This window comes from Diplodia seriata, assembly GCF_021436955.1.
Source record: "Diplodia seriata strain FDS-637 chromosome Unknown scaffold_6, whole genome shotgun sequence".
NCBI lineage: Eukaryota > Fungi > Ascomycota > Dothideomycetes > Botryosphaeriales > Botryosphaeriaceae > Diplodia > Diplodia seriata.
The window spans coordinates 41521-64302 of NW_027117313.1; the positions used below are offsets into that span (position 1 = coordinate 41521).

The 22782-nt window shown below is 60.3% G+C and overlaps 9 protein-coding genes across 9 annotated transcripts; 5 read left to right on the forward strand and 4 right to left on the reverse strand.

Moving 5' to 3' along the window:
• Positions 1-2428: 2428 nt before the first annotated feature.
• SLS55_005950 (uncharacterized protein) lies at positions 2429-4039 on the forward strand (the record flags this gene model as incomplete). Its single annotated transcript, XM_066777391.1, has 1 exon — positions 2429-4039. One exon carries the CDS (start codon positions 2429-2431, stop codon positions 4037-4039), a length of 1611 nt encoding a protein of 536 aa, XP_066631486.1.
• A 458-nt stretch (positions 4040-4497) lies between these two features.
• SLS55_005951 (uncharacterized protein) lies at positions 4498-5923 on the reverse strand (the record flags this gene model as incomplete). The annotated part of the gene is made up of 2 exons (XM_066777392.1): positions 4498-5309; positions 5365-5923. The coding sequence occupies 2 exons, from the start codon at positions 5921-5923 to the stop codon at positions 4498-4500; spliced, it is 1371 nt and encodes a 456-aa protein (XP_066631487.1).
• A 1084-nt stretch (positions 5924-7007) lies between these two features.
• On the forward strand, positions 7008-8459 carry SLS55_005952 (uncharacterized protein; the record flags this gene model as incomplete). The annotated part of the gene is made up of 5 exons (XM_066777393.1): positions 7008-7052; positions 7116-7190; positions 7837-8020; positions 8084-8284; positions 8338-8459. 5 exons carry the CDS (start codon positions 7008-7010, stop codon positions 8457-8459), a joined length of 627 nt encoding a protein of 208 aa, XP_066631488.1.
• An 858-nt stretch (positions 8460-9317) lies between these two features.
• On the forward strand, positions 9318-10549 carry SLS55_005953 (uncharacterized protein; the record flags this gene model as incomplete). The annotated part of the gene is made up of 4 exons (XM_066777394.1): positions 9318-9586; positions 9706-9916; positions 10016-10273; positions 10328-10549. The coding sequence occupies 4 exons, from the start codon at positions 9318-9320 to the stop codon at positions 10547-10549; spliced, it is 960 nt and encodes a 319-aa protein (XP_066631489.1).
• Positions 10550-11684: 1135 nt separating this feature from the next.
• On the forward strand, positions 11685-13526 carry SLS55_005954 (uncharacterized protein; the record flags this gene model as incomplete). Its single annotated transcript, XM_066777395.1, has 4 exons — positions 11685-11769; positions 12524-12692; positions 12971-13187; positions 13269-13526. 4 exons carry the CDS (start codon positions 11685-11687, stop codon positions 13524-13526), a joined length of 729 nt encoding a protein of 242 aa, XP_066631490.1.
• A 553-nt stretch (positions 13527-14079) lies between these two features.
• SLS55_005955 (uncharacterized protein) lies at positions 14080-14764 on the reverse strand (the record flags this gene model as incomplete). Its single annotated transcript, XM_066777396.1, has 2 exons — positions 14080-14362; positions 14415-14764. The coding sequence occupies 2 exons, from the start codon at positions 14762-14764 to the stop codon at positions 14080-14082; spliced, it is 633 nt and encodes a 210-aa protein (XP_066631491.1).
• A 2090-nt stretch (positions 14765-16854) lies between these two features.
• SLS55_005956 (uncharacterized protein) lies at positions 16855-17680 on the reverse strand (the record flags this gene model as incomplete). Its single annotated transcript, XM_066777397.1, has 2 exons — positions 16855-17537; positions 17593-17680. The coding sequence occupies 2 exons, from the start codon at positions 17678-17680 to the stop codon at positions 16855-16857; spliced, it is 771 nt and encodes a 256-aa protein (XP_066631492.1).
• An 821-nt stretch (positions 17681-18501) lies between these two features.
• SLS55_005957 (uncharacterized protein) lies at positions 18502-20022 on the reverse strand (the record flags this gene model as incomplete). The annotated part of the gene is made up of 2 exons (XM_066777398.1): positions 18502-19838; positions 19890-20022. 2 exons carry the CDS (start codon positions 20020-20022, stop codon positions 18502-18504), a joined length of 1470 nt encoding a protein of 489 aa, XP_066631493.1.
• A 654-nt stretch (positions 20023-20676) lies between these two features.
• Positions 20677-22387, forward strand: SLS55_005958 (uncharacterized protein; the record flags this gene model as incomplete). The annotated part of the gene is made up of 2 exons (XM_066777399.1): positions 20677-20806; positions 20859-22387. The coding sequence occupies 2 exons, from the start codon at positions 20677-20679 to the stop codon at positions 22385-22387; spliced, it is 1659 nt and encodes a 552-aa protein (XP_066631494.1).
• Positions 22388-22782: the final 395 nt, after the last annotated feature.

Sequence of the window (22782 nt, forward strand, 5' to 3'; positions counted from 1 at the left end):
AGAGAGAGTGAATGTGGAGGTGGGAACTGAGCGAGTGTCCTGGTCGGTGAAGAAGACGCCATGGGAGCGTATTTATACGCCAAAAGCCGTATCAATGGGGCTGAGGTTGACATTTCCACCGCATCCACCACCTGTCAGTATCGTGACGGAGTCGCCGAAACAGTCTGTGAAGTTTTGCCTATGGCTGGCTGCAAGTTGCTAGTCACTCAGCCAGGCTCAAGCCCCCAATCGAAAGCAGGCGGTTGCGGGACAAGACGGTTGTTCTAGGGTCCAGCTGGGATGCGGTAGTCTCCGCAGCACAAGCCTCATATCCACCGCTGCGACATCTTGGCAAACCTTGGCGGCGGAGGGGGTGGAGTTGTGGCGATTTGCCGGTCGCGGAGCAGGGCGCTTGCAGCCTCAGGTCGGAGCTGTACCATCTGGTCCATGGGTCATATCAAACGGGAGCATGCATCAACTCTATATGATCCAACGCTGATTCATCCGGAGGGTGTTGATGATGGCAGTTTTACAGTTGTTCATGGACGTTGTAAATAGGTTGAGCCCAGGGTTGGGGAACGGCCGCTGAGGGCGCTAGGTAAACTGGCGCGGACTGTAGCCTTAGTTCCGGACCTGCTGCGGAGATTTCCAACGCCAGACGAGATCCTACACTCCGCCATCAAAACTCCTGCCTCCCTTGTCTATTGTTCTAGAACTTGATGAATAGCGAAGAGGCGCAGAGGGCGTCTATTGACTGAGAGAAGCACTTGCAGCCGGTGTGTTGCGGGCACATGGCCGGCCTATCCGGAGCGATCGAGACTTAAGTAACAACGACGCCACAGTATATGACGAGTAAAGCTTCTATCCAACTTCTGACAGTCCCACAAGACTCAAAACACCTGTGGAGGTTTATCGTCAACTCGAATCAGTGATAAGGGGCTCCGGGCCGTATTCGACGGGGGCGTAATCCGGAGGGATTTTAGTCGACGCCACTGCCGCCCACCTCGCTACGGATAGCTTACTCTGGTGAAAAGGTTCGAGGGCCACCAATAAAATTTAAAGTTTAAATAAGGTTGCCCCTGCTCATTGCTCTTTGTCAAAAGCTGGCCTATTAATGGCGACTACGGGTGCGCTTTCAGCATAGCATCCCTTGCAGTAGCGGAAGGATAGTGGAATATCAATCCCCTTACCTCAATTCCATCAGTTCCTTACCTGGCAGACAGATCGAAAGAAACAGGAAAATCTGTATAGGGTTCACATCAACAGCTTAATACCCTTTTCATGTCCGAAGAGCCCCATTAACAAGCACGTGTTGCCTGGATTTAAAAACAGAACATACGCACACTATGCTTCCCGTTTGGCAGGCCGAGTTGCCAATCGCGGAGTATATCAGTAGCTTTATACCGAGTACATCCGGTTTAATTTATTGCTGTAGGAATGGATTATTCGCAAGCCCGAAAGAACAGTGTATTAGAAAAGGTTATCATAGGATGTGTGCCCACCATTGAACAAAATCGCCAACCTACACATGACTCCTGAATACAGCTTTTTAATAAGGCACTCAAGGTAAAAAGCTAACCTCCGGATGATGCAAGAACTGTACGTAGGCAAGATGCCTTGCTATGGGGTTTGTCTGGTGGGGATGATGGTAGCGTGCCGTCGGTGTATGTTTTCGGCGTCAACGTGGCCGGTGATGGTGCGGGATTTTGCGAAGGCGGCGGCAAGGGCGAGGGCGGGGAGGGGAATGGTTGGGGAGGGAGACGTCGTGGTGGTGGTGGTGGTGGTGGTGGTGCTGATGTTTGAGACAGGCCCGGCGTTTGGGCTGCTGACTGCGGACTGCGGGTTTGGAAGTATTGTGTCGGTGACGCTGAGCGAGGCGCTGCTGAGGACGTCGCTGGCGAAGGGCGGCGGGAGGGGCGGGGTTTCTGACATCGAAAGCTTGGAACTGAAAAGTGTTGTAGCTCACAACATTCCTGCGAGTACGAGATGGATATTGTGCAGTTCCGGTAGATCGAACTTTATGGTGGGTTTCTTGACCCTAAGCTCCGGTGGGCCGCATACTACCTTCTCGATCAGGCCAAGGACCGCCAAAGACCGTCCACACCTTATTGCGCGCCGTCGTTGATCTAAACTCCAATGTGATTAGAATTCATCGCGTCAATCGCCCGTATACGAGTTTTTCTTTCTCTATCCCTCATGCCGAAGCAAAACAGCAGTCGTTTGTGGTGTAGTAAACAAGCGGCGGTGGTGATGCAGGGAATCCCGCTTCCGAAGCGAACGCAGAGCACACCCCGGCGCCGTCGATCATCCCTCCAAACGGACACGGCGGGTGCATGGGAGAGACAATTAAGGCGAGACACGGCAGCGGGCCGAGAGCACCTAGGATACGAAGGGGGTGGGACGATTGTTCCGTCCACACGAACATCTTAAGAGGCCGAGTTGCAAACAAATGCACCAGTGCCTCCCTGAACGCCGCTCCTTCGTTCAATTCGTCCCCCCAAAAAAAATGTCCACGGCCATCCAACTTTCCCTACTGCTGCTGCAGGGCGCCGCAGCCGCCCTCGGCCAAAGCGACGACGCCATCACCTTCCAATCGCCCGGCAACCCGATCCTAGCCGACGGGTCCTACTACTCCGCGGACCCAGCCCCGCTCGTCGTGAACAACACGCTCTACATCATCGCGGGGCGCGACGCCGCGGCCCCCAACGAAAACGGGTTCGTCATCAACGAATGGGAGATCCTCTCCACCACCACGCCCAAGCCGGACAACAACAACAACTCCTCATGGACGCTCCACCCCTCGATCGGCAAACCGCACGAGATCTTCGCGTGGGCGGCGCCCGGCACGGCGTACGCGGCGCAAATCGTGCTTGGGCCGGACGGGCGGTTCTACCTGTACGCGCCGGTGACGCAGGCCAACACGACCGCCGCGGACGCGTTCGGCATCGGGGTCGCCGTGTCTGAGTCCGACTCCCCGCTCGGGCCGTGGACCGACGCGCACCCGGGCGGGCCCGTGTTCTCGCAGCTCGTGCCCGCGCCGGGCAACGCGATCCAGAACATCGACCCGACGGTGCTGGTCGATGACGACGGGCGCGTGTACGCGTACTACGGCACCTTCGGGGAGCTGCGCGGGCACGAGCTGGATGCGGGCGACATGACGACGCCGGTGGGCGACGTGGCCGTGGTCGACACGCTGAGCGGGTTTTTCGAAGCCCCATGGTTGATGAAGCGCGGGGAGACGTACTACATGCTGTACGCGGCCAACGACGCGGGGCCCGACTCGCCGTGCACGCCGACGAGCTACCACGCGTGCGTCGCGTACGGCCACGCCGCGGCGCCGCTCGGGCCGTGGACCTTCGGCGGCGTCGTGCTGGGCATCGTGTCGAGCACCACGTCGCACCCGGGCGCCGTCGAGCTGGATGGCGAGTGGTATCTGGCCTACCACACCGCCGACGCCGAGGGCGGCGGCCACTTCCGCCGCAGCGTGGCCCTGGACCGGTTGACCTGGGATGACAGCGTCACGCCGCCGGCGATTAACAAGGTGGTGCAGACCAAGAGGCCGCAGCCGGACGCCGCACCCTCGAGGAATGTCGCGCCCAAGGCCCGGGCGAGTTCGGTGGGTGGCACGCCGATACAGTACTGGGTGGAGTCGCTCCATGACGGGAGGATTCCCGCGAACCCGCTGCCGCCGGATTACTGGGCGTCGTATGATGGGGATGCGTCGCCCGAGGAGAGTACGCTCGTCTACACGTGGAATGAGACAGTGGCGTTGAACGGGGTGCGCATGGCGTTTTTTGCGGACCAGGAGGCCGGCGCGAGTGTGGGCGTGCCGCCGCCGAAGGCGTGGTATGTCGAGTATAAGACGGCAGAGGGCGCGTGGGAGCACGTAGTGAATGCGTCGGTGTATCCGCTCGAGGTGACGGATGACCCGGAGGAGGTGGGCTTTGACCAGGTCAGCACGACGGCGATCAGGGCGGTGTTGACGGCGTCGGGGAGTGGTGGTGTGTTTGGCGGGGTGGGTGTGAAAGAGTGGGAGGCGCTGGCACCGACGGCGCAGTAGTTGTGGTCGAAAGTAGAGATGTATAGAAAGGACTGGGTTACCCCCGTGCTGTTATGTAAATATGATACAGTTCGAGATGTTATGTAAATGGAAAATGGCGCATGGCGCTTTCACGGGCCCCGTGGCTCGATCAATCGAACCATGCATGACGCACTGGTAACTTCATCAGCCTAGTCAAGGATGCAGCCAGCCCGCTTCAGGTTGGCGGAAAGTCTGAGTACTGGTAGAAGCAATGCGGAGCTTCACGATGGACGAGCGGATTGCGGAGGTGGAGAAGTTGCAAGCACTTGATAAATTGATTCCTGTTAGCTCCGGCGCGCAATAGATAAGTAATGTCACGGGGAATGCGGTCCCGGACTACGTCATTTTCTTTGGAGCCCTGCTTTTCGGCGCAAGATGAAGATGGAAGGTCAGAGTGAGTTTGTTCGTTCACGTTGCGAAGCTGGAGAACGGCACATTCAAGCATTCAATATTCGGTCGATAAACTGGACGCACTGGCGTTTTACCCAGTCGGCGAAGTCGCCAGCGCCCCAATGCAGAATGAGGGCAAGCTTGCGGACCAGGTCCTCGGCGGATGCACGATGGGTGATGCGATAGGCGCCGAGCCAGATCATGTGAGAGCCCTTGCCTTGGGGAATATGGGCCCACAGGACATGCACCGGGCCTTCGGTGGTGAGGGAGAAAGTACGCAGCTTCGAAGCGGCGTTCTCGGCCTTGGACAGGTCTCCCAGGATGCGCAAGGCGCAGGCGGCAGACACGGCGGCCAGGTTCTCGGCATCGGCGATGGTGGCGCTGTCGGCCGACTTGGCCTCGACCGTCAGAAATGGGAAGCGCAGGCCGCTGGGCGAGGCGGTGCAGGGGTCTGTGATGAGCGTCACGGATTCTTGGTGCGCGGCATGCTGCATGTCGGCGAGTATCTCCTTCACGTCTCTGCCTCGCAGGCTTGGGCGCGTCCAGGACTCCTCGCCGTCCTTCCACGCCGCATCGCTGTCGCTGAGGCCTATGGAGAGATCGGGACGCGGGGTTTTGGGCTGCAAGCGGGGTGGAGCGGGTTCAAGGCGCAGCACGGGGACCGACGAGGGCAGCGGCTCGGTGCGGTTTGCCAGCAGCGCGGGCGGCGGGTGCGGTTGCGCAGGCGAATTGGTGTGGTCGGGCGTCGGGTAGCCCTGGGCAGGTTGGGCGGGAACCACGGGCGCGCTGTTGCGCTTCTGCGGGCTCGGAGGCCCGATGTGGTGGAGGAGCGTGACGGGCTTGAGCGACGGCTGCCAGGCTGCTCCATCACGGTCGGTCAGCCTCACGGCGCGCGAAAGTCGGAGCCAACGTACCTCTGTTGGGCACGCAGCACAGGCGGCCAGGCACGGCGCGCATCAGGCAGTGCAGGGCCTGGCTGAGCAGCGCCGTCCACTCGTCGCCGCTGGCCGTCGGGCGTTCCAGCAGCGCGCGGGCGCCCTCGTACAGCTCGCGGGCGGCGGCGGCGGTGCGCTCCTCGTCCAGGCCGCCCGCGGGCGGTGTTGGCAGCAGGCGCTGGCGCACGTTTTCGTCGGCATCGGCGTCGACGGCGATGTTGAGGCGGGCGAGCACCTGGACGCGGTATTGGTGGGCGACGAGCTTGTCGGGGCACAGCGAGGCCGACGAGCCGTCCGAGTGGAAGGAGCCTGAGGGGTCCTGGGAGCGGGCCGACGCAGGTTCGGCGGGTTGGCCAACGGCGTCGGGCGACGCCAGCGACCGCGGGCTCTGCGGCAGGCTCTGGAGCCACCACGACACGCGCTCCGTCGACTTCTCCCGTAGCGGCTCCGGGCTGCCCTTCTCTTTCAACGGCGACGTCTGCCGCCGCCGCTTCAGTTCGTCAACATCTGCATCTCCCTCGCGCGTCGTGCGCTTCATCCTTCGCACCGGGTGTTCGTTGTTCGCAGGTCGACGGGCCGGCCGAGCATAGTCAGCGGTGAGGGCAGAGGCGCGGGCGGGGCGGGTGGGCGTTGTTGTATGCTCGAGCGAGAGCCAGGTCGAAGTACAGTATTTCTTGCAATCGCGATGAGCCTCAACTCAGGCCCACCAGCGGAACCGACTCCGTGCGCGTGCCAGTGGTCCGAGGCCGACATCATCGCCGATGCTCTTCTGCATCCCTTTGCCCAACTTTCCGATCCGATCTCACGGCCCACTTCATGTTCACCGTGTTCCGCGACGTCAGCGCCGCGTTTTGCTGTCTTTACAGCCGTCAATCCGTTTGCGCTACTGCAGTTTTATATACCGTACGCCCCCTCGATGACGCAAGATGTTGGAGTTGGAGTAGTACATATACCATCTACTCATCTGATCCACTCCCAGTCGGCCTTGATACCTGCCGCGAGGCTCTCTAGCACAAACATGTTTGCGGCGACTCTTCCATATTGCACTGGTATCCACCACCTACCCGCTATCTTGCCTTTCATTCTGACCAATCACAGCTCTCCATTCACACCTATTTCCGTTTCGACCAACCATGCTCTCATCACCATCTTTATTCTTGTCCACCGTCTGTACGACCAATCACAATAGATGCCGAAGGACGGGACCACCTCATCTCAGCATCGCCGTGGAGCCGTTCTGTCGGCGTGTGGGGGGGCTCCGAAGCGTGGTTGGTTTGGCTAGCGCTTAGTATGCATGCAGCAGCCCGGCTCCGCAGATATAAACATGAACGGACCCTGACACGATCATGCACGACTTTCCCCGCCTCTTTCCGCGAGCAATGTCTGAAGCGACACCATTAAAAGTCCTCGTCGTCGGGGCGGGCATTGGCGGCCTCTCCGCCGCCATCGCTCTTCGGCAGCAGGGCCACCACGTCGAGGTGTGTTTACTTGGCGTCCATCAAAAAGAAAATAATCAGCTCACACCCCGCTGCCGTGCCCAGATCTTCGAAAAGTCCCGGCTGGCCAGCGAAGTAGGCGCCGCCGTGCACTGCGCGCCCAACTGCACCGCGCTGCTCAACCGCATGGGAATCTACCCGGAGACATTCGGCGCCACCGTCAACGAGAGCGTCAGTCCACAACCACCAACCAACCCACCCCCGCGCAACACTAACAAAATCCCACCACCACAGATCACCTTCCGCGACAAAAACGCCGTCGCCCTCTTCAGCAAGCACTACGCCGAGGAGCGCAAGCACTGGCAAGCCGTGAGCCATGATTAAACCGGGGGGCCCTCAACCCCCGCCACATACAACAGCTAACCCCCGACAGGAATACTACCTCGTGCACCGCATCGACCTACACAGCGCCCTCAAACACGCCGCCCTGCGCCCCACCTCCCCCTCCGCCCCCGGCCCCCCCGCAACCCTGCACACATCCCGCCCGATCACCTCCATCTCGCCCTCAACCTCCACCATCACCTTCGCCGACAACACCTCGCTCTCCGCCGACCTCGTCGTCGCCGCCGACGGCATCCACTCGCGCGCCCGTGCCGCCATCACCGGCCGCACCGTCCCGCTGTTCACGTCCGGGAAGTGCGGGTACCGCTGGCTGACGCCGACGGCGGCGCTGCTGGACGACGACGCGACGAGGATCTTCGCGGAGGAGGCGGGGGCGTGCGTGCAGGTGGGCGGGGAGGGGAGCAACGGCGAGTTCAGGCGGATTGTGTTTTATCCGTGCAGCGAGGGGCGCGTCATGAATGCGATTGCGTTCGTGCCGACGGGGGAGGTGGGGGAGGTGGAGAGGGGTATGTCTCTCTCTCTTTTTTTTTTCTCCTGGCTCTCTTCTCTCTCGCTCTCTGTGTGTGTGTGCTCCGGGTGCTGATGATGCGCAGGGCTGTCCGGCTACAACCAGTCCGCCAACAAGGGCAAGCTGATCGAGCATTTCGCCGGCTTCTCCGCGCCCGTCATGCGCATGCTGGACAAGGCGCCCGCCGACGACGTCATGCTCTGGGATCTGCTGGACATGGAGGTCCTGCCCACGTTCGTCAAGGACCGCGCCGTCCTGATCGGGGATGCCGCGCATCCGTTCCTTCCATGTGAGATCAGACGACCTGGTCGAAAGTTTACGTTCGTTCGCCGCTTGCTGACGGGAGACGCAGACATGGGGCAGGGCGCTGCTCAGGCCGTGGAGGACGCCGCTGCGCTGGGCGCTTGTCTTCCGGCTGGCACCCCCGCCGCGGAGGTTCCGCAGAGACTGCGCGTCTGGGAGCAGTGCCGGAAGGAGAGGGCGGACTGGGTCCAGGAGGTGACGAGGGTTCGGGGGAGGGATCCTAATGGCAAACAGGGCCCGCCACAGACTCGTAAGTGTCTCTACGGTTGTTGTTGTTGTGGGGGATGAGCTGACGTGATGTAGCCGAGGCGTTTGCTGAGGCGCTCGAGCGTTGTGTCTCCCATAATGCATGGGATCACGCTGTCAATGTCATGAACTCCCTAAAGGAAGGGAGTAACGACCAGAAGATAGCGGCTTCGTTGTGATGTTGAACGGTTTGTTGCAGTGCTCTTTGAGCGTCTTGCAGTCTCGGAATCTCGGCTGTCATCTTTACTCGTGGCTGTTAGCGCCACCAGTAGCAAATTTCTTATGCTCACTCCTCTGATCTCCAACCGTTGTCTCAGACCATATGCAGGTCGAACTGACGAATAGAATAGCCCTGGCGTTGATCTACGCATGACTCGTCTCGACGCGTAAACCAACCCATGTCGTCACACGTATTCTTTTCCAGTTCGGATGGGAAGTGTTCTGTGGTACGGTCTGTACGAGAATTCTCTCCACTCCGGACATCTGCATTTAAGCTTCCACCCGCTGAATTCCGAATGGGAGTTTCGATGTTTGCTGAAAGGCAGATGTCTACCGGCGTTGGATTCCTGGTTCGTGGGGGCTGAAATGGGCGAGGTTGCAAATTGTGGGGCAGCGGCTGCCTGTGACGAGTCCCACCCGACATGCGAGACAATACCAATCAGCTGTAGTATACGAGCAGAGCTGAATGATATCAGGAACCCGGCACAGGCAGGAGCGCGTAGAAGGTTTGGTATGTCCACGCCGCAAAGCGCTAACTCAGAGCCTCAAATAGCTTGCTACGCCGCGAGAAAACTCGGAACAGTTTCGTTCAACTGATTCCGCTCAAAGAGCTCTTCCATTCAACTGTTGTCATTCATACGGTGGGAGTCCTTCCTCGCTCAACTTCCTTGTGGTTCTTTTTGGAACCAGTATTTTTCTCTTGGTGGCCTCCAAGAGTAAGTCTGCAGGCAGTGCTGAAGATTCGTTTCCCCGGAACACGACCTTTCGTCTGCAGGGCATTCCCAAATTTGTCTCTAAACAACCGACATCGCAGCAACATGTTGCTCAACTGGTTGGACAAGCCTGGAATTCAGGACACGATGCCCCCCCTCGAGCTTCATTCCCTTGCTACGGACCCATCCGATGGTGAAAAGAGAGCTGCTACTCTGACATTCAAACAATCACCGTCCTTCCTCGACCCACTGGAGCGCACCTGGACAGCTGCCTCTAAGGGAATCGACAACGAGTCGGTATCGTTGACGCTCGATCTGGATTTCTTTGGGTTCACGCCATTCCATTCCTCACCCGATTCCGAGTGCGCCGTAGAGTGAGTACTGCGCATGTACGTTCCATGCGGCCATCAGAAATAACAGTGGGCAGCATCATCGCATTATCTGGCTTGAATGGGTATGCATTCGGCTCCTTTAAGCAACGGGGCGCAAACAGCTTTATGTGGCTTCGAGACGCTCTCCCCAAGGACTTCCCGCAAGCTCGGATCTTTGTCTACGGCTATGATTCGAAGCTTATCAACAGCAAATCTTTCCAGGAAATTCCTGATCTTTCCCTCAACTTTAGGGACCACATGAGCAATATTCTTTCCGGGTCAAGGCAACTCATACTCATCGGACATAGCCTTGGTGGACTTCTCGTGAAAGAAGTAAGTCGGTTTCTTTCGCATGAACGCATCCATTTATATTAACGCGAATTGGTTTCAGGCAGTCATTCAAATGAAGGAGATCGCAAGGGATGGAAAGAGGCTTTCTCTCGTGATGCAGCCGCAACGCTCAACAGCATCTCAGGGCTGCTGTTCTTTGGTGCTCCGAGCGAAGGCTTGGACAACGAGGCCCTGCAACTCATGGTCAAGGATCAACCAAATGGCTACCTCGTCAAAACCCTTGGCCGATCTTCCGGGGTACTCCGCACACAAATGACTGCTTTCCGTCGGGTGTTCGAGGAATCTCGCTTCTTGACGTTCTGGTACTACGAAACGGAAATGACGCCCACGCCGAAACAGGTACGTAACTGCAACTCCGCGTCTTCTGAGATGTGCATTTCTGACTGTTTGTAGACCGAAACAGACCAATGGAAGATGACAGGTGAATGCCGAAAATTGGTTGAGCAAGGATCGGCAACAAATGGGGTACCTTCTGATACTGGCCGCCACCATGTGCGTGGGATCCAGAAGAACCATTCCGAAATGGTCAAATTGCAGGGTGTTGACGACACCGTATACAAGTCGATACTAGGAGACCTGAAAAAGGTCACTTCGGACGTATCTCACGATCGGTAAAAGAGGATCAACTACAAACTCGATAGCTACTCATGTAGTTTCCGATGTATAAACCAACTCTCTTTAAAGCGCAAGAAGGTGAGATGTGATGGCTCTACTACTGGAACAACAACATAGAACTAAATAATGAAGCAGATTTTTTCAAAACAGTTGCATTCCACGCCCTGACGTGCATTTACAAGTCAAACAATCGTACCCTTACCACATTGGCCTACGCCCTCTTCATATCTCTGCAAGTTAACAAAAGATCGGTTCTCTGCATGTGAGACGTTAGTGCGCCTGGAGTTGGCTTTACAAAGTGGTACAGCCAAGCCTTGCGCTTGCTCCATCTCCGCCTTAGCGCGGACAACCGCTACGGGTAGCATAACGGTAATCCAACCCCCGATTCCCTTGCGAAATCGTCGTTTGGCGGCGCAGATGACACGAACCAACCTCCCACCCCCACGAAGCTGACTTTGAGCTGACAGCCATCACTCCTCTCTCGATACTATTTTCTATGGCCTTTCTGCGCGAAGGTTCCGAATCAGAACGGGTTCTCAATCGCAGCCACGTCGTGACTACACAGAATTACAGCTCTCTGGCTTTGGCAATCCATCCTATGCAATCTTGCTGTATCGCAATTCTTCAGCGACGGAGCTGCCGCGTCAGTGGGTGAAGATGTTGCTGACAGCCTCGACATGAACAAGCATCGTTGGATACAAAAGATAACAGCGAATCTCCGCAATAGTCTCTCGGTACCAGACAGAATAGCCTGCCTATGGGTTGGTACTAACACGTAGTTGGGTAGCCTTATCTCGAGGTGTTCTCGACGACCGAATCTCCTTAACTCAACAACATCCTTTCCCCCTTAGCGCACCGACGATGCTTTCAAATAACCAACCGTTCCGTCCGACACTCATCCCGACCCTCCACAACCACCCCCAAACATGTCTACCGAAACCCCCCGGATCCCCGAGCCCAAAGAGATTCGGAACTGGCGAGTCCACACATACTGCCTAGCAATATGCCTCGGCCTCGTCGCAGCAGGCACGCCGCACCGCAAACCGCCCTCCTCCTCCTCCTCCTCCCCACCCCCTCCCCTCCACCACGTCCACCCCTAACACCTCCCTCCCCCACAGGCTACGACGTATCCGTCATGGGCGGCGCCCTCATCCTCCCCGCCTTCCAACGCGACTTCGGCCTGCTCAACCTCTCCGAGCGCGAGCTCAACCACCTGACATGTACGTACCGCGCCCCCGCCCCCCGCACCCCGGGCACCACACATGCTGCAATATCAGGGCTGTCTACCGAGCGCTGTATTAAGTGCAGTTGGCTGTGCTTTTTGTTGCAACAATACACTTTGCTGACCGCACCGCGCGACAACAGCAAACATCATCTCCGCCTTCCAGGCGGGCACCTTCTTCGGGGCGCTCGGCTCGTGCTGGGCGGCGGACCGCTTCGGGCGGCGCCGCGCGCTGTGCGGCGCCATGTGCGTCTTCATGGCGGGCGCGGCGCTGATGACGGGGAGCTGTGGGCGCATCGAAGCGTTCGTGGCGGGTCGTGGAGTCGCGGGGTTGGGGTTGGGTGCGATGGCGCCGGTTGTGACTGTGTATGTGGGTGGCTTGTGTTGTTTTGTCTTGTCTTTGTGTTTCCCGCCTTGTCTCGCGTTGTCTCGCCTCCCCAATGCAACAAAAACCTGGTGGTGGGAGGAGAGCTGGAGAACAGAGGACTGACTGCTGCCGGTTCGGACGGGGGGCAGATACATCACGGAGCTCTCGCCGCCATCGATCCGCGGTCGGATGATCGGGATGCTCGAGATCAGCTGCCAGGTGGCGGCGATGTGCGGGTTCTGGACGAACTACGCGGTGAACCGGACGGTCGATCCGCGCAGCGGTATGTGTGCATCCCATCTCGTCCCATCCCATCCCATCCCGTCCCGTCCCGTCGACGCCTTTCCTCTTTCTCGAACGATCCCCGCCACTCACAACACCCCAGGCATGGCGCAATGGCAGATCCCCATCGGCATCCAGCTGCTCCCGGGCGCCCTCATGCTGCTCGCCACGCCCTTCTGCCCGGAGACGCCGCGCTGGCTGTGCAGCCGCAACCGCTTCGCCGCCGCCGAAGCCGCGCTGTGCCGCGTGCGCGGGCTGCCGTGCGAGCATCCGTACGTCGCGCGCGAGATGCGCGAGATGCGGGCCGAGGTGGCGCGTGAGTCGGATACGATGATGGCGGATCAGCCGACGCTCAAGGCGAAACTGAAGGGGTTGGCGAGGAGGGGCGTGCGGAACCGCGTTGGGATTGGGTTGGGTTTGATGATGTACGTGAGTGTGTGTGGTTGAGTGCCTACATAGGTACATACCGGGTTGGGGGGCGGCATGGTTGGGGGAGGGGGACAACAACGCTGATGGATCATGGCTGGCTGGCTGACGCAAAAAACGACAGGGCGCACAACATGACGGGGGTGGGCATCGTCGTCTACTACTCTCCCCGCATCTTCGCGTCGCTCGGCATCCGCACGACGGACCTCAAGCTGTTCGCGACCGGCTTCTACGGCGTGGCCAAGACGCTCGGCACGCTCGTCTTCATGTTCTGGGTCGCCGACCGCCTGGGCCGTCGGAAGGGCTTCGTTTACGGCGCCTTCGTTGGTGCCGTGCCGATGGTACGTATAGAAAGGCTGCTCTGATTTGCCCCTCTCCCCCCTCTGGTGACTGAGTGTTGACTTCTCACTGACGGAGCACAGTTCTACATCGGCGCGTACATCATGAAGGCCGACCCCGCCGCCGCCACCACAGCTACCACAGCCAACCCCGCCGCCGCCGCCACATCGTCCGCCTGGGGCTACCTCGCCATCATCTGCATCTACGTGCTCGCCGTCATCTGCAGCGCGTCGTGGGGGGGCATCACCTGGCTGTACGTATCGGAGATCTATCCGCTGCACATCCGCTCGGTGAGTGAACCACCACACCTCAGCGTCTCCCGCCCCTCCCCCTCCAACTGACCCGGATATATTCAAGCTGTGCATGTCCCTCACCATCGCCAACGAGCGCGTGTGGTCGTTCGTCATCACCCGCTCCACGCCGTACATGATCACCGACATGGGGTATGGGGTGTGGTTCTTCTTCGGCGCGTTGCAGGTGCTGATGGGGGGTTGGGCGCTGTGGTGTATGAGGGAGACGAAGGTGAGTGAGTGGAGTTTGTGCGCGGTGGAGACGGCTTTTGCGCGAAGGGGTACGTGGCTGACCGACGGCGGGGTGGTAGGGTTTGCCGATTGAGGAGATGGATGCGCTCTTTGGTGCTTCTCGTGCACAGGATCTGGTGGTGGAGGGCCGCGAGGAGGAGGAGGGGAAGGGGGGCGTTGAGGGCCTTGAAGATGGACGGGGGAGCAAGTGTGATTGAATGGCGTGAGAGGGGGCTGGTCTGCGTGTGGCTATGGCGGTTCGTGATGGATACGGCAGAACGGTCACTCAGGGGCCCATGTGCGGTGTTTCGGATTTTATTTACAGTCGTCTGATAAAGCTGCTAGATTTCACGTTTTGAATCATGATCTCGCCCTACTGCATGGCAGGGACGGTAATGGTGTCAATGGTCCAGACCTTGCCGCCCTCGGTCTGCTTCAGCTCCGAGTACTGAGCGCCCTGCGACGAGCCGACGGTGCTGCCAAAGGTGGTATCGGCGTCGGCGAGGGTGATGACGGTGTTGAGGTACTTCTGCTCGTCGATGGTGCCCGTGCAGTCGCTCTGGCACTCGGTGCCGGTGCCGTAGCCGCGCATGTACGGGCCCGAGTCGTGCTGGAAGTACGTGAGGTTCTTGCCGGTGTCGGCGTCCGACACGAGTCTGCGGGTATCAGTGTCTGGCGTCTCCCAGTAAAAGCATTCTCGTGACTTACTGCTCCCAGGTGGTTCCGTCGGCCATCAAGTTGTACTCGATGCGCACCTTGGTGTCGCCGGAGATGGCGGACGCCTCGCCGTCCAGCTGGCCGAAGCCGCCGAACAGGCTGGCGCGGATGCACCACTGGCCCTCGGTGGCGCCGCACCACGCGTTGCTGTCGTAGTCCTCGAGCGTCGTCTGCACCAGGTCGCCCGTGCCGTTGCTCATGCCCGGCCACAGGAAGAGCTGGCCCGTCTGGCCCGGCGGCGCCCGCCCGGGGATGAGGGTGGTGACGGCGTTGACAATGGTCGACTTGGTGGGCCCGAGCGAGACGGCGCCGCCCCACGTGTCCATCCTCTTGCCGAACATGGAGGCGGCGGTGGGGGCCGCGACGGCGAGGGTGGGGAGGAGGGCGATGGCGGTGGAGGCGCGCATTTTGGTGGTTTCGGTAATGAGCGTGGTTGGTTGGAAGGAGTGAATTGGAATATCAAGCTGTACACCAGGGGATTGAGATCTTATAGTTGACGGCGCAGGGAATGGCTCCTATAACATGGCTTGACATGGCCCTTGGCGGGGTATTCGTGAAACATGTCGTTCGTGTTTACGTGATGGGCCGAAGTGGCGCAAGTGGAGGTTTCGGAGATGCTGGCGGGGGACACGGTCTCGTCGCTTACAGAAACGAAGTCGTGGCCGCCTCAGAGCTAGGAAAATGGTTGAAGCGGCGGCCACGGTCGAATCGAGAGCAGTAGCCTGGTTGTTCGTATTGGGCTTGGCATTTCTGTTTCAGGTCGACAACTGAGGATGGTGGCCGGAATGGTGGCTTCATGCCCTTTCGGGCGGCAGCGGTCAGCCTGAGATAGATTGATTCTGCGTAACGAGTTGCCTCTGAGATGCAAATACGATGGATGTTCTCGAACAGTGGAGTGGTGCATTGACCATCGCTTTGTCCCAGCGTAGAATAGGGGCGTCCCTGTCTATACTCAAGTGCTTTATTGAGAAGCGTCTGTGGATAGTAGGCAAAATTCAAGGCTACAACTTGACTCGGAAAAGCTGGACTCCTTAAAGCTGAACTGCTTCGGTTCCGGCGGAGGCAAAAATTCCCCGAAGGCTGGCGGTCGCGTAATGAAACACAACGGCTGCATCGAAGGATCACGGTTATAATCAAGCTTGATTTTACCGAACCCCGCCATGCAGCAGCTCACATCATCTTCTAGTTTGCACCAAACTCTATTACAATGTAGTACAGATCCAACCACCTACGAAACTCCTCTAATAGACCAGCGCCAACCCCGTAAACGCGCAGTCCTTATCCTGATACACCACCTCCTTCCTTCCATCCTCGCTTACCCTCCACACCGTCCCGCCCAGATCCGCCACATACCACACCCCATTCCTCCCATCCCACTCGACGCCAATCGCCTCATCAAAATTCTGCGCCACCACCCTCTTCCCCGCCTCCATCCCTTCCTCCACCACCCTCCCCTCTTCATCCAACTTGACCCGATTCAGCGTATTCCCAAACGGCACCTCCCCGCGATCCGTCCACACCAACTCGCTTCTCTCCGAATCCCACGTCAAATCAATCGGCTCCGGCAACCCCTCCAGCAAACACTCCTTAGTCGCCAGGGGATCATCCATCCTTGCCCCCCACACGCTCCCCCTCCCCCCCTTCGACGGCCCCTTCTGCGTCCACCAGAACCACCCCCTTGCGGGGTCCACCGCGACGCCGACACACCACGCCGTCTGCCCATCCCCCGCCGCGCCCGCGGACGCATCCACAACCGTCTCAACCCCACCCCCGTCCCGCACATCACACCGCACCACCCTCATCCCCTCGCGATCTGCGACATACAGTTTACCCGTCACCTCATCCAACGCGCACTGTTTCGGCGTGTGCAGGGCGGCGTCGCCCGCCGCGATCAGCACGCGCACGTCGCTGCCGTCGAGAAGCGCGGAGTGGACGGCGCCGTCGGGGAGGGCGGGCGTGCCCATGTGTGTCCAGATCATGCGGGGGCCGGGCGAGGCGGTGTGGTCGATGACGATGCCGTCGGGGAGGTGGAGGGCGGTGAGGAGGGGGGTCGGGGCGGTGGGGGTGGTGGTGGTGGTGGGGGGGAGGGAGAGGGAGAGGATGCGGCCGCGGTGGGAGACGGCGGCGGCGGTGGAGGCGCCGGCGAGGGGGGCGGAGAGGCCGATGTCGAGGACGAGGATGGTGGGGGCGGCGTGGGGGGTGGGGGTCGTGGTGGTGGTTGTGGTGGAGGTGGTGGTGGTGGTGCCGTTGGTGTTTGGTGGTGGTGGCGAGGCGTAGAAGCCGCCGCTGCTGCTCTTGCGGCCCAGTTTGCCCTTGGTGACGTAGTTCTGTTGCAGGTACTCCAGGTGCGAGGATGGGAGGCCGCGCTCTTTGATGTAGTGCTGCTCGATGAAGGCGACGGTGTCCAGGCCGACCTCTGCGGTTGCGGTGATTAGTGGAAAGAGCCGGGGAAGAGGAAGAGGAAGGTATACTTACGGTCCATCATGTCGCACGGCACCGTCTTATTGCCGAACATCTCGACCCACACCTCGTCCAGCTCCTGCGGCACCGACACGCCCTCGTCCATGATCATCAGAAACTCGCGCTTGATGGCGGCCCACACGCGGTTGAAGATGAAGCCGGTCGACTCCTTCCGCGCGACATACGGCTTCAGCCCGGCCTCGCGGTGGCGGTCGACCAGGAAGGGGAAGATGGCGGGCTCGGTGTGGCCGTCGGTCATCAGCTCGACGACCATGTTCTTGGGCGGCATCATGTAGTGCGTGTTGAGGATGCGGCGCTTGGTCGCGTCCGCCACCTTGTCGAGCATCTCGCTGGACTTGTACGACGACGAGTTGGAGCAGAGGATGGCGTCGGCGGGCGCGTGCGCTTCGAGCTCGGCGAAGGTGTCGATCTTGATGGAGAGCTTCTCCGGCACCGCTTCGAAGACTATCCACGCGTTGGCCACCGTCTCGGCCAGCTCGGCGAAGGCTACGGCGTGGCCGACATGCTTGCAGCCGGTGAAGTCTTGGGCGTAGGTCGACACGTTCTCCTCGACGAACTTCACGGCGGCCTCGCGTTGCTCAGGGCTCGGGTCGCGCACGTGGACGGTGTAGCCGGCGGACGCCCAGCAGCAGGCTGGAAGGTAGGTGTCAACGGAGAGTCATGTCACCGTGGTGCAATAGCAACGTACCGATGCGGCGGCCAAGGACACCTCCGCCAAGGATGGCGACGGGTCTTGTGGTGTGGTTTGCGGGCGGAGTCCAGGTAGAACTCGACATGGCGTGATAGGGGAAGCTTCAGGTTGCGGGAAGAGCTGGGGTACCTGAAGGACGCTCCATGGCGGGGAGATATATACAGGCCGGGGATGACGTTCAATCCTGATCACAATACTGGCCCCGGCCGAGAGGGCTGTTTACTTATCTGCTCCGACGCGTTTGTCTGGGCGTGTTCGGACCGCATCGTGGAAGTCTCGGACGAGGTGTGGGACCTGATGCTCCAGGGACGTTCCCAGTGCGGCGGTATTTAATCCCCATTTGGCGCCGATCCGCCACGTGCGCGTCATCCGCTAAGCTCCAGGGAGTTAGCATTGGCTTTCGTCAAGCTTCTCGAAATACCTCTGCCGCCCACCTCACCTCTGTTTGTCCTCTTCCATCCTTTGAACTTCTGCTCTGAAGATGTGGCGAAACGACGCTACCTGTTTCAAGATCTGCCACGGAATGCACAGACGGATATCATTCCGACGGGTTTCCCTGTGTCCGCACCTAAGCGTAGAACCGGAATTGTCTCGTAAGTCTTTCGGATTTCTTGTTATGTGAGCAAGTTGACGTGCACGTGGGCTTGAAGTGATGACTTGTTGGAATCACACTGTTCAACATGCTGAGCTTGGACCAAGAATAGTCATAGGCTGTGGTATTCTCGCATCTCTATCCGCAGCGTGATCTCCGCCGCTCTAAACCTTATCTATCGCCCAAAGCCTCTAGGCACCTACTTGCCCGGAAAAGGAAACCAAAGTAAAAAGAGTCGCAATTACGCCGCCCACATGCAGATCAAACCACTCTCTCCACAGACCCACCCCAGCCCTACCGACCCTCTCCCTCGCTTAAAACGTAAAGACCTGATCGCTCATCTTACACACGGTCCCGGGGACCTGGAAGCCCAAATCCTTCAAGCTCGCCTTGGACGCCTTGACCATGCCAGGCGGGCCGCACAGCAAGATCTTCGCATCATCCCCATCCGGCCTCGGCAAGCGGGCCTCCATGACCTCCCTCGTCACGAACCCCACGCCGCCATTCCAGCCCTCAGCGGGCGGGTGGTCCAGCATATAATGCACCCTAAAGTTCCGCGGATACAGGCGGGCGAAGCGATCCAGCTCCTTGCGCAGCAAGATGTCCTCCTCGGCGCGGTTCGCGTAGACCAGGCTGACCTCGGTCAGGTCCTTGGGGTCCTCGCAGATGGCGCGGATGAGCTGGTACATGGGCGTGATGCCGGTGCCGCCAGCCACCATGCCGAGGCGCCGCGTCCAGCCGCGGCGGTACCGCATCGCGCCCTTGGGCCCGCGGAACTCGACTTCATCCCCGACGCGCAGGTTCGCCAGGTAGCCGCCCGTCAGGCGGCCGTCGGCGTACACCTTAACCACGAGCTCCAAGCGGCCGGGGTCAGCATTATTGCTCGTCGGCGTATAACTACGGGAAACCGCCGTCCCGTCCGCCAGCGCGCCGCGGATCGAGACGTGCTGGCCGATGGGCAGCCCGAGCACGGTTGTCGGCGTGGGCAGCGCGAAGACGTAGCGGAACGTGTTGGGGGACAGCGCGTCGATGCGGATGACGGGCAGCTTCTTGTACGCAGACGCCTCCAGGAAGCCCGTCACTTGCCGCGTCGGCGCAGCGCCGGCCACCTTGAAACGTGGCGGGTACCGCCCGAATCCCGTGCCGATGGTGAAGGCGGCGGATGCCCGCCGGAACGAGTACGCGCCCGCGACCGCGAACGCTGCCGATGTCAGCAGCACGCCGCTCCAGAAGTCGCCGGGCCCGCCGCTGCCGCTGCCGCCCGCGGGCAGGCGGAGGCGCGGCAGCGACAGCGACAGCGCGGGCAGGCGGTGCGGGTCGATGACGCGGGTGGTGCCGGCGACGGCGAGCGCGGCGAAGGTGAGGGCGCCGAGGTAGAGGCCCGTGTTGGACGAGGACGAGGACGAGGACGGCTTGACGGCGGACGTCGATGATGCGGGGGCGCGGCTGACGACGCGGACGGCCTTCTTCGGCTTGTTGGCTGCGGCTTCGTCGGCGCTCAGCACGCCGATGAGCAGCGGCTGCAGCAGCTCGCGCGCGTCCTCGGAGTGGCCGACGTCCTCGAAGGCGGCGGTGCAGTCGGTGCCGGCCACCTCTTCGATGGCTTCGACGCCGCCCGGGTGGTCCTGCAGGTAGCTTGTGACGTCGTAGACTGAGGGGAACGTTAGCGATTGTTGCTCTGGGGCGTTGGTGGTGGGCGCACCTTTGCCGTGGACGACGATCCACATGTCGCTCTTCTTGTTGTGGGCGGCCACCTCTTTCAGGGCGTAGACGGGCACCTCGACCTCGGGCTTCCACTGAGCCCCGGGCTCGGTTCTTGCTGCTGCGGACACCATGATGACTATGGGAAAGGAGAAGGCTGAAAGTTGCGGGAGGGTTCGTTGGCGCAGCTGAGGATCTCGAAGCCTTTTCTTCTCGTCCCAAGGGATGCGCGGCCGAGGCAACAGGGGTCTCCAAGCACGCCTCGACAATTAAAAAGCATTGTCGCCATGCGGGATTGCGAAATGCTTGCAGGGCCCCTGCGGCGAAGAGGTTAGGCCCGTGTCGGCCGAGGCGGCTCGTCCGCGGATCTTGATACATCACACGGCCGTAAGAGGCATAAGGTGTGGCGCTGATTGGCTGCGCGAGGCTTGATCGAAGCTTTTGTTTCCAGAAGGTCTGTAGCGGGCCGAGCCGAGGTCGGGCAAGACAAATCAGCCGAATAAGCCAGCGCACATTGGCCGCCGGGCAGAGATACGCAGTCGGGCCGCGCGCTGCAATCTCGACAACTCGCCCGTAACTTGTTGCAAGCGGTCTAGACGGCAGCTTCAACGCGTCAGTGCTCGGCCGATTCTGCTGCTGAGCCCGACCGATATTCTTGGCCGCTCCCCTTGCACATGGCCGTCGCCTCTCGTCGTCCCCTCCGTCATGCCGCCCGAGTATAAGTGAGCTGCGGGCCGCGGCGAGAGCGAGCGTCTTTCCCATCCCCAGCTCCTTTGCACGTCCTAGCCATGTCGAACCAATTCTACCTGTGGGGCGAAGACGTCTCGACCGCCATCGACGTCGACGTCGATCTGGCCGAGAACCTCGACAGCTTCAGACACACCATCGCCGGCCAGTTTGCCATTGTCGAGCCGTCAGGTGAGTTTCCATTGAATTCTAAATGAAAGTAGACGAATACTCACTGCCTCAGGCATCGACTTCCTCGCGCCCGAGGGCCACAGTCTCGCTAGCCCGGCCGAGGTGGTCGACACGCCGGGGCCCATCGCCATCTCCATCGACGGCAAGAAGGTGCGCGAGGCGCCATCGCCCAAGGGGCTGCCGTTCGTGGGCAACTACTACGAGATCTTCCCGGACCACCTGGGCAACCACCAGCGGCTGTTCGACCACTTCGGGCCCGTGTTCAAGACGACAAACATGGGGCGCACGACGTACCACACCAACGACCCGGAGATCGCGTCCATCGTCTTCTCCGAGTCGGACTTCTTCACCAAGCTGATCACCAAGGAGCACCCGCTGTACGGCATCAAGCAGCCCACCGCCGGCGTCTTCCTGGGCGACACGGACACGGACGACTGGCGCGTGGCCCACAAGTTCCTGCCGCCCGCCTTCGGCCCCAAGGCGGTGCGCCACTACGCGCCGACCATGCAGCGCACGGTGGAGAAGGCCTTCGCCGTCTTCGACGAGCTGGACGCCGCCGGCGAGGCGTGGAACGTGTACCAGCACATGCTGAAGCTGGGGTCGGAAGCCGTCGGCAAGCTGGTGCTGGGCATGGACTTCGGGCACTTCGACAGCGCCGACGCGCCCATCCACCGCATGGTCATGTGCATCGCCGAGTCGCTCGAGCTGAACAAGAAGGTGACGTCCATGGGCGACTGGTACGCGGCGCTGCCGTTCGGCGACCCCAAGCGGCTGCGCAACCTGCAGCACGAGATGGAGGTCATGCTGGACGACGTCATCGCCGAGTGCGCGGCCGGCGGCACCGAGGACCTCGAGCTGCAGGAGGCCGCCGTCAAGGCGACGTGCGTCATCGACTACGCCATCCGCGCCGTCGACAGCCGCGGCGAGCGGCTCCCCAAGAAGAACCTCACGGGCGCCCTCGTCGTCGCCACCGGCGCCGGCTTCACCACGACCTCGTCGCTGCTGTCGTGGCTGCTGTACGGGCTGGTCGCGTACCCGGGGATGCAGGAGCGGCTTTTGCAGGAGCTCGTCGACGCCGGCATCGACGAGGACACGCAGTGGGACGCGGATACCGTCGACCGCCTGCCGTTCCTCGTCAACTACATCAAGGAGATGCAGCGCCGCCACAACCCGTCGTTCCAGCCGGCCCGCACCGCCAAGGTCGACCTCGTGCTGCCCGGCGGCTACAAGCTGCCGCAAGGCGCCGTCGTCGTGCCCGCCCTGCACCATATCCACAACAACCCCGCGCTGTGGGACAACCCGGCCAAGTTCGACCCGGACCGCTGGGAGACGGAGCAAGTCAAGAACAGGCACAAGGGGACTTACTTGCCCTTCGCCACCGGCCCCCGCGGCTGCATCGGCTTCAACTTCGCCCTCCAGGAGGTCCGCATCTTCTTGCCCAAGCTCGTGTACCGCTACCACTTCTCCAAGGTCGGCGATGACGCTGTCGAGTACGATCCCATGTTCCAGCTCATCCGCCCCGTCAACCTGTACGTGCGCGCCGAGAGGAGGCAGAAGTGGCCGCCGAGGACTGAGGCGTGAGGTGTTGTTGGGCGTTGAGCGAGATATGCGGAAAACGGATACATTTGGACGGAGTTTTAGAGGATTTTGTGTTGTTAATATCCCTGTACATGATGTATTGTCTGAGTATGGCATTCGGAAACTTGTTCTTCATGTTTGATTTCTGAGAGGTTGTCTTGCGAGGAGCGGGGAATGTCGTGTACCTTATGCCGTCTCCTGCAAGCACTTGATATTTGACCCCATTACACGGTACCTTCTTCTACACGTATCAACCACCACGAGATTTACCCAGAGGAATGTAGAGAAGGACTTTTCAAACATCACGAGTTGGAGTTTGATGAGATCGTCGTGCATGGGCAATTTCTCGTGAAGTTCGGTTTTGATGAAGGCCCGATTATTGTCGGCCCAGTGGTGTT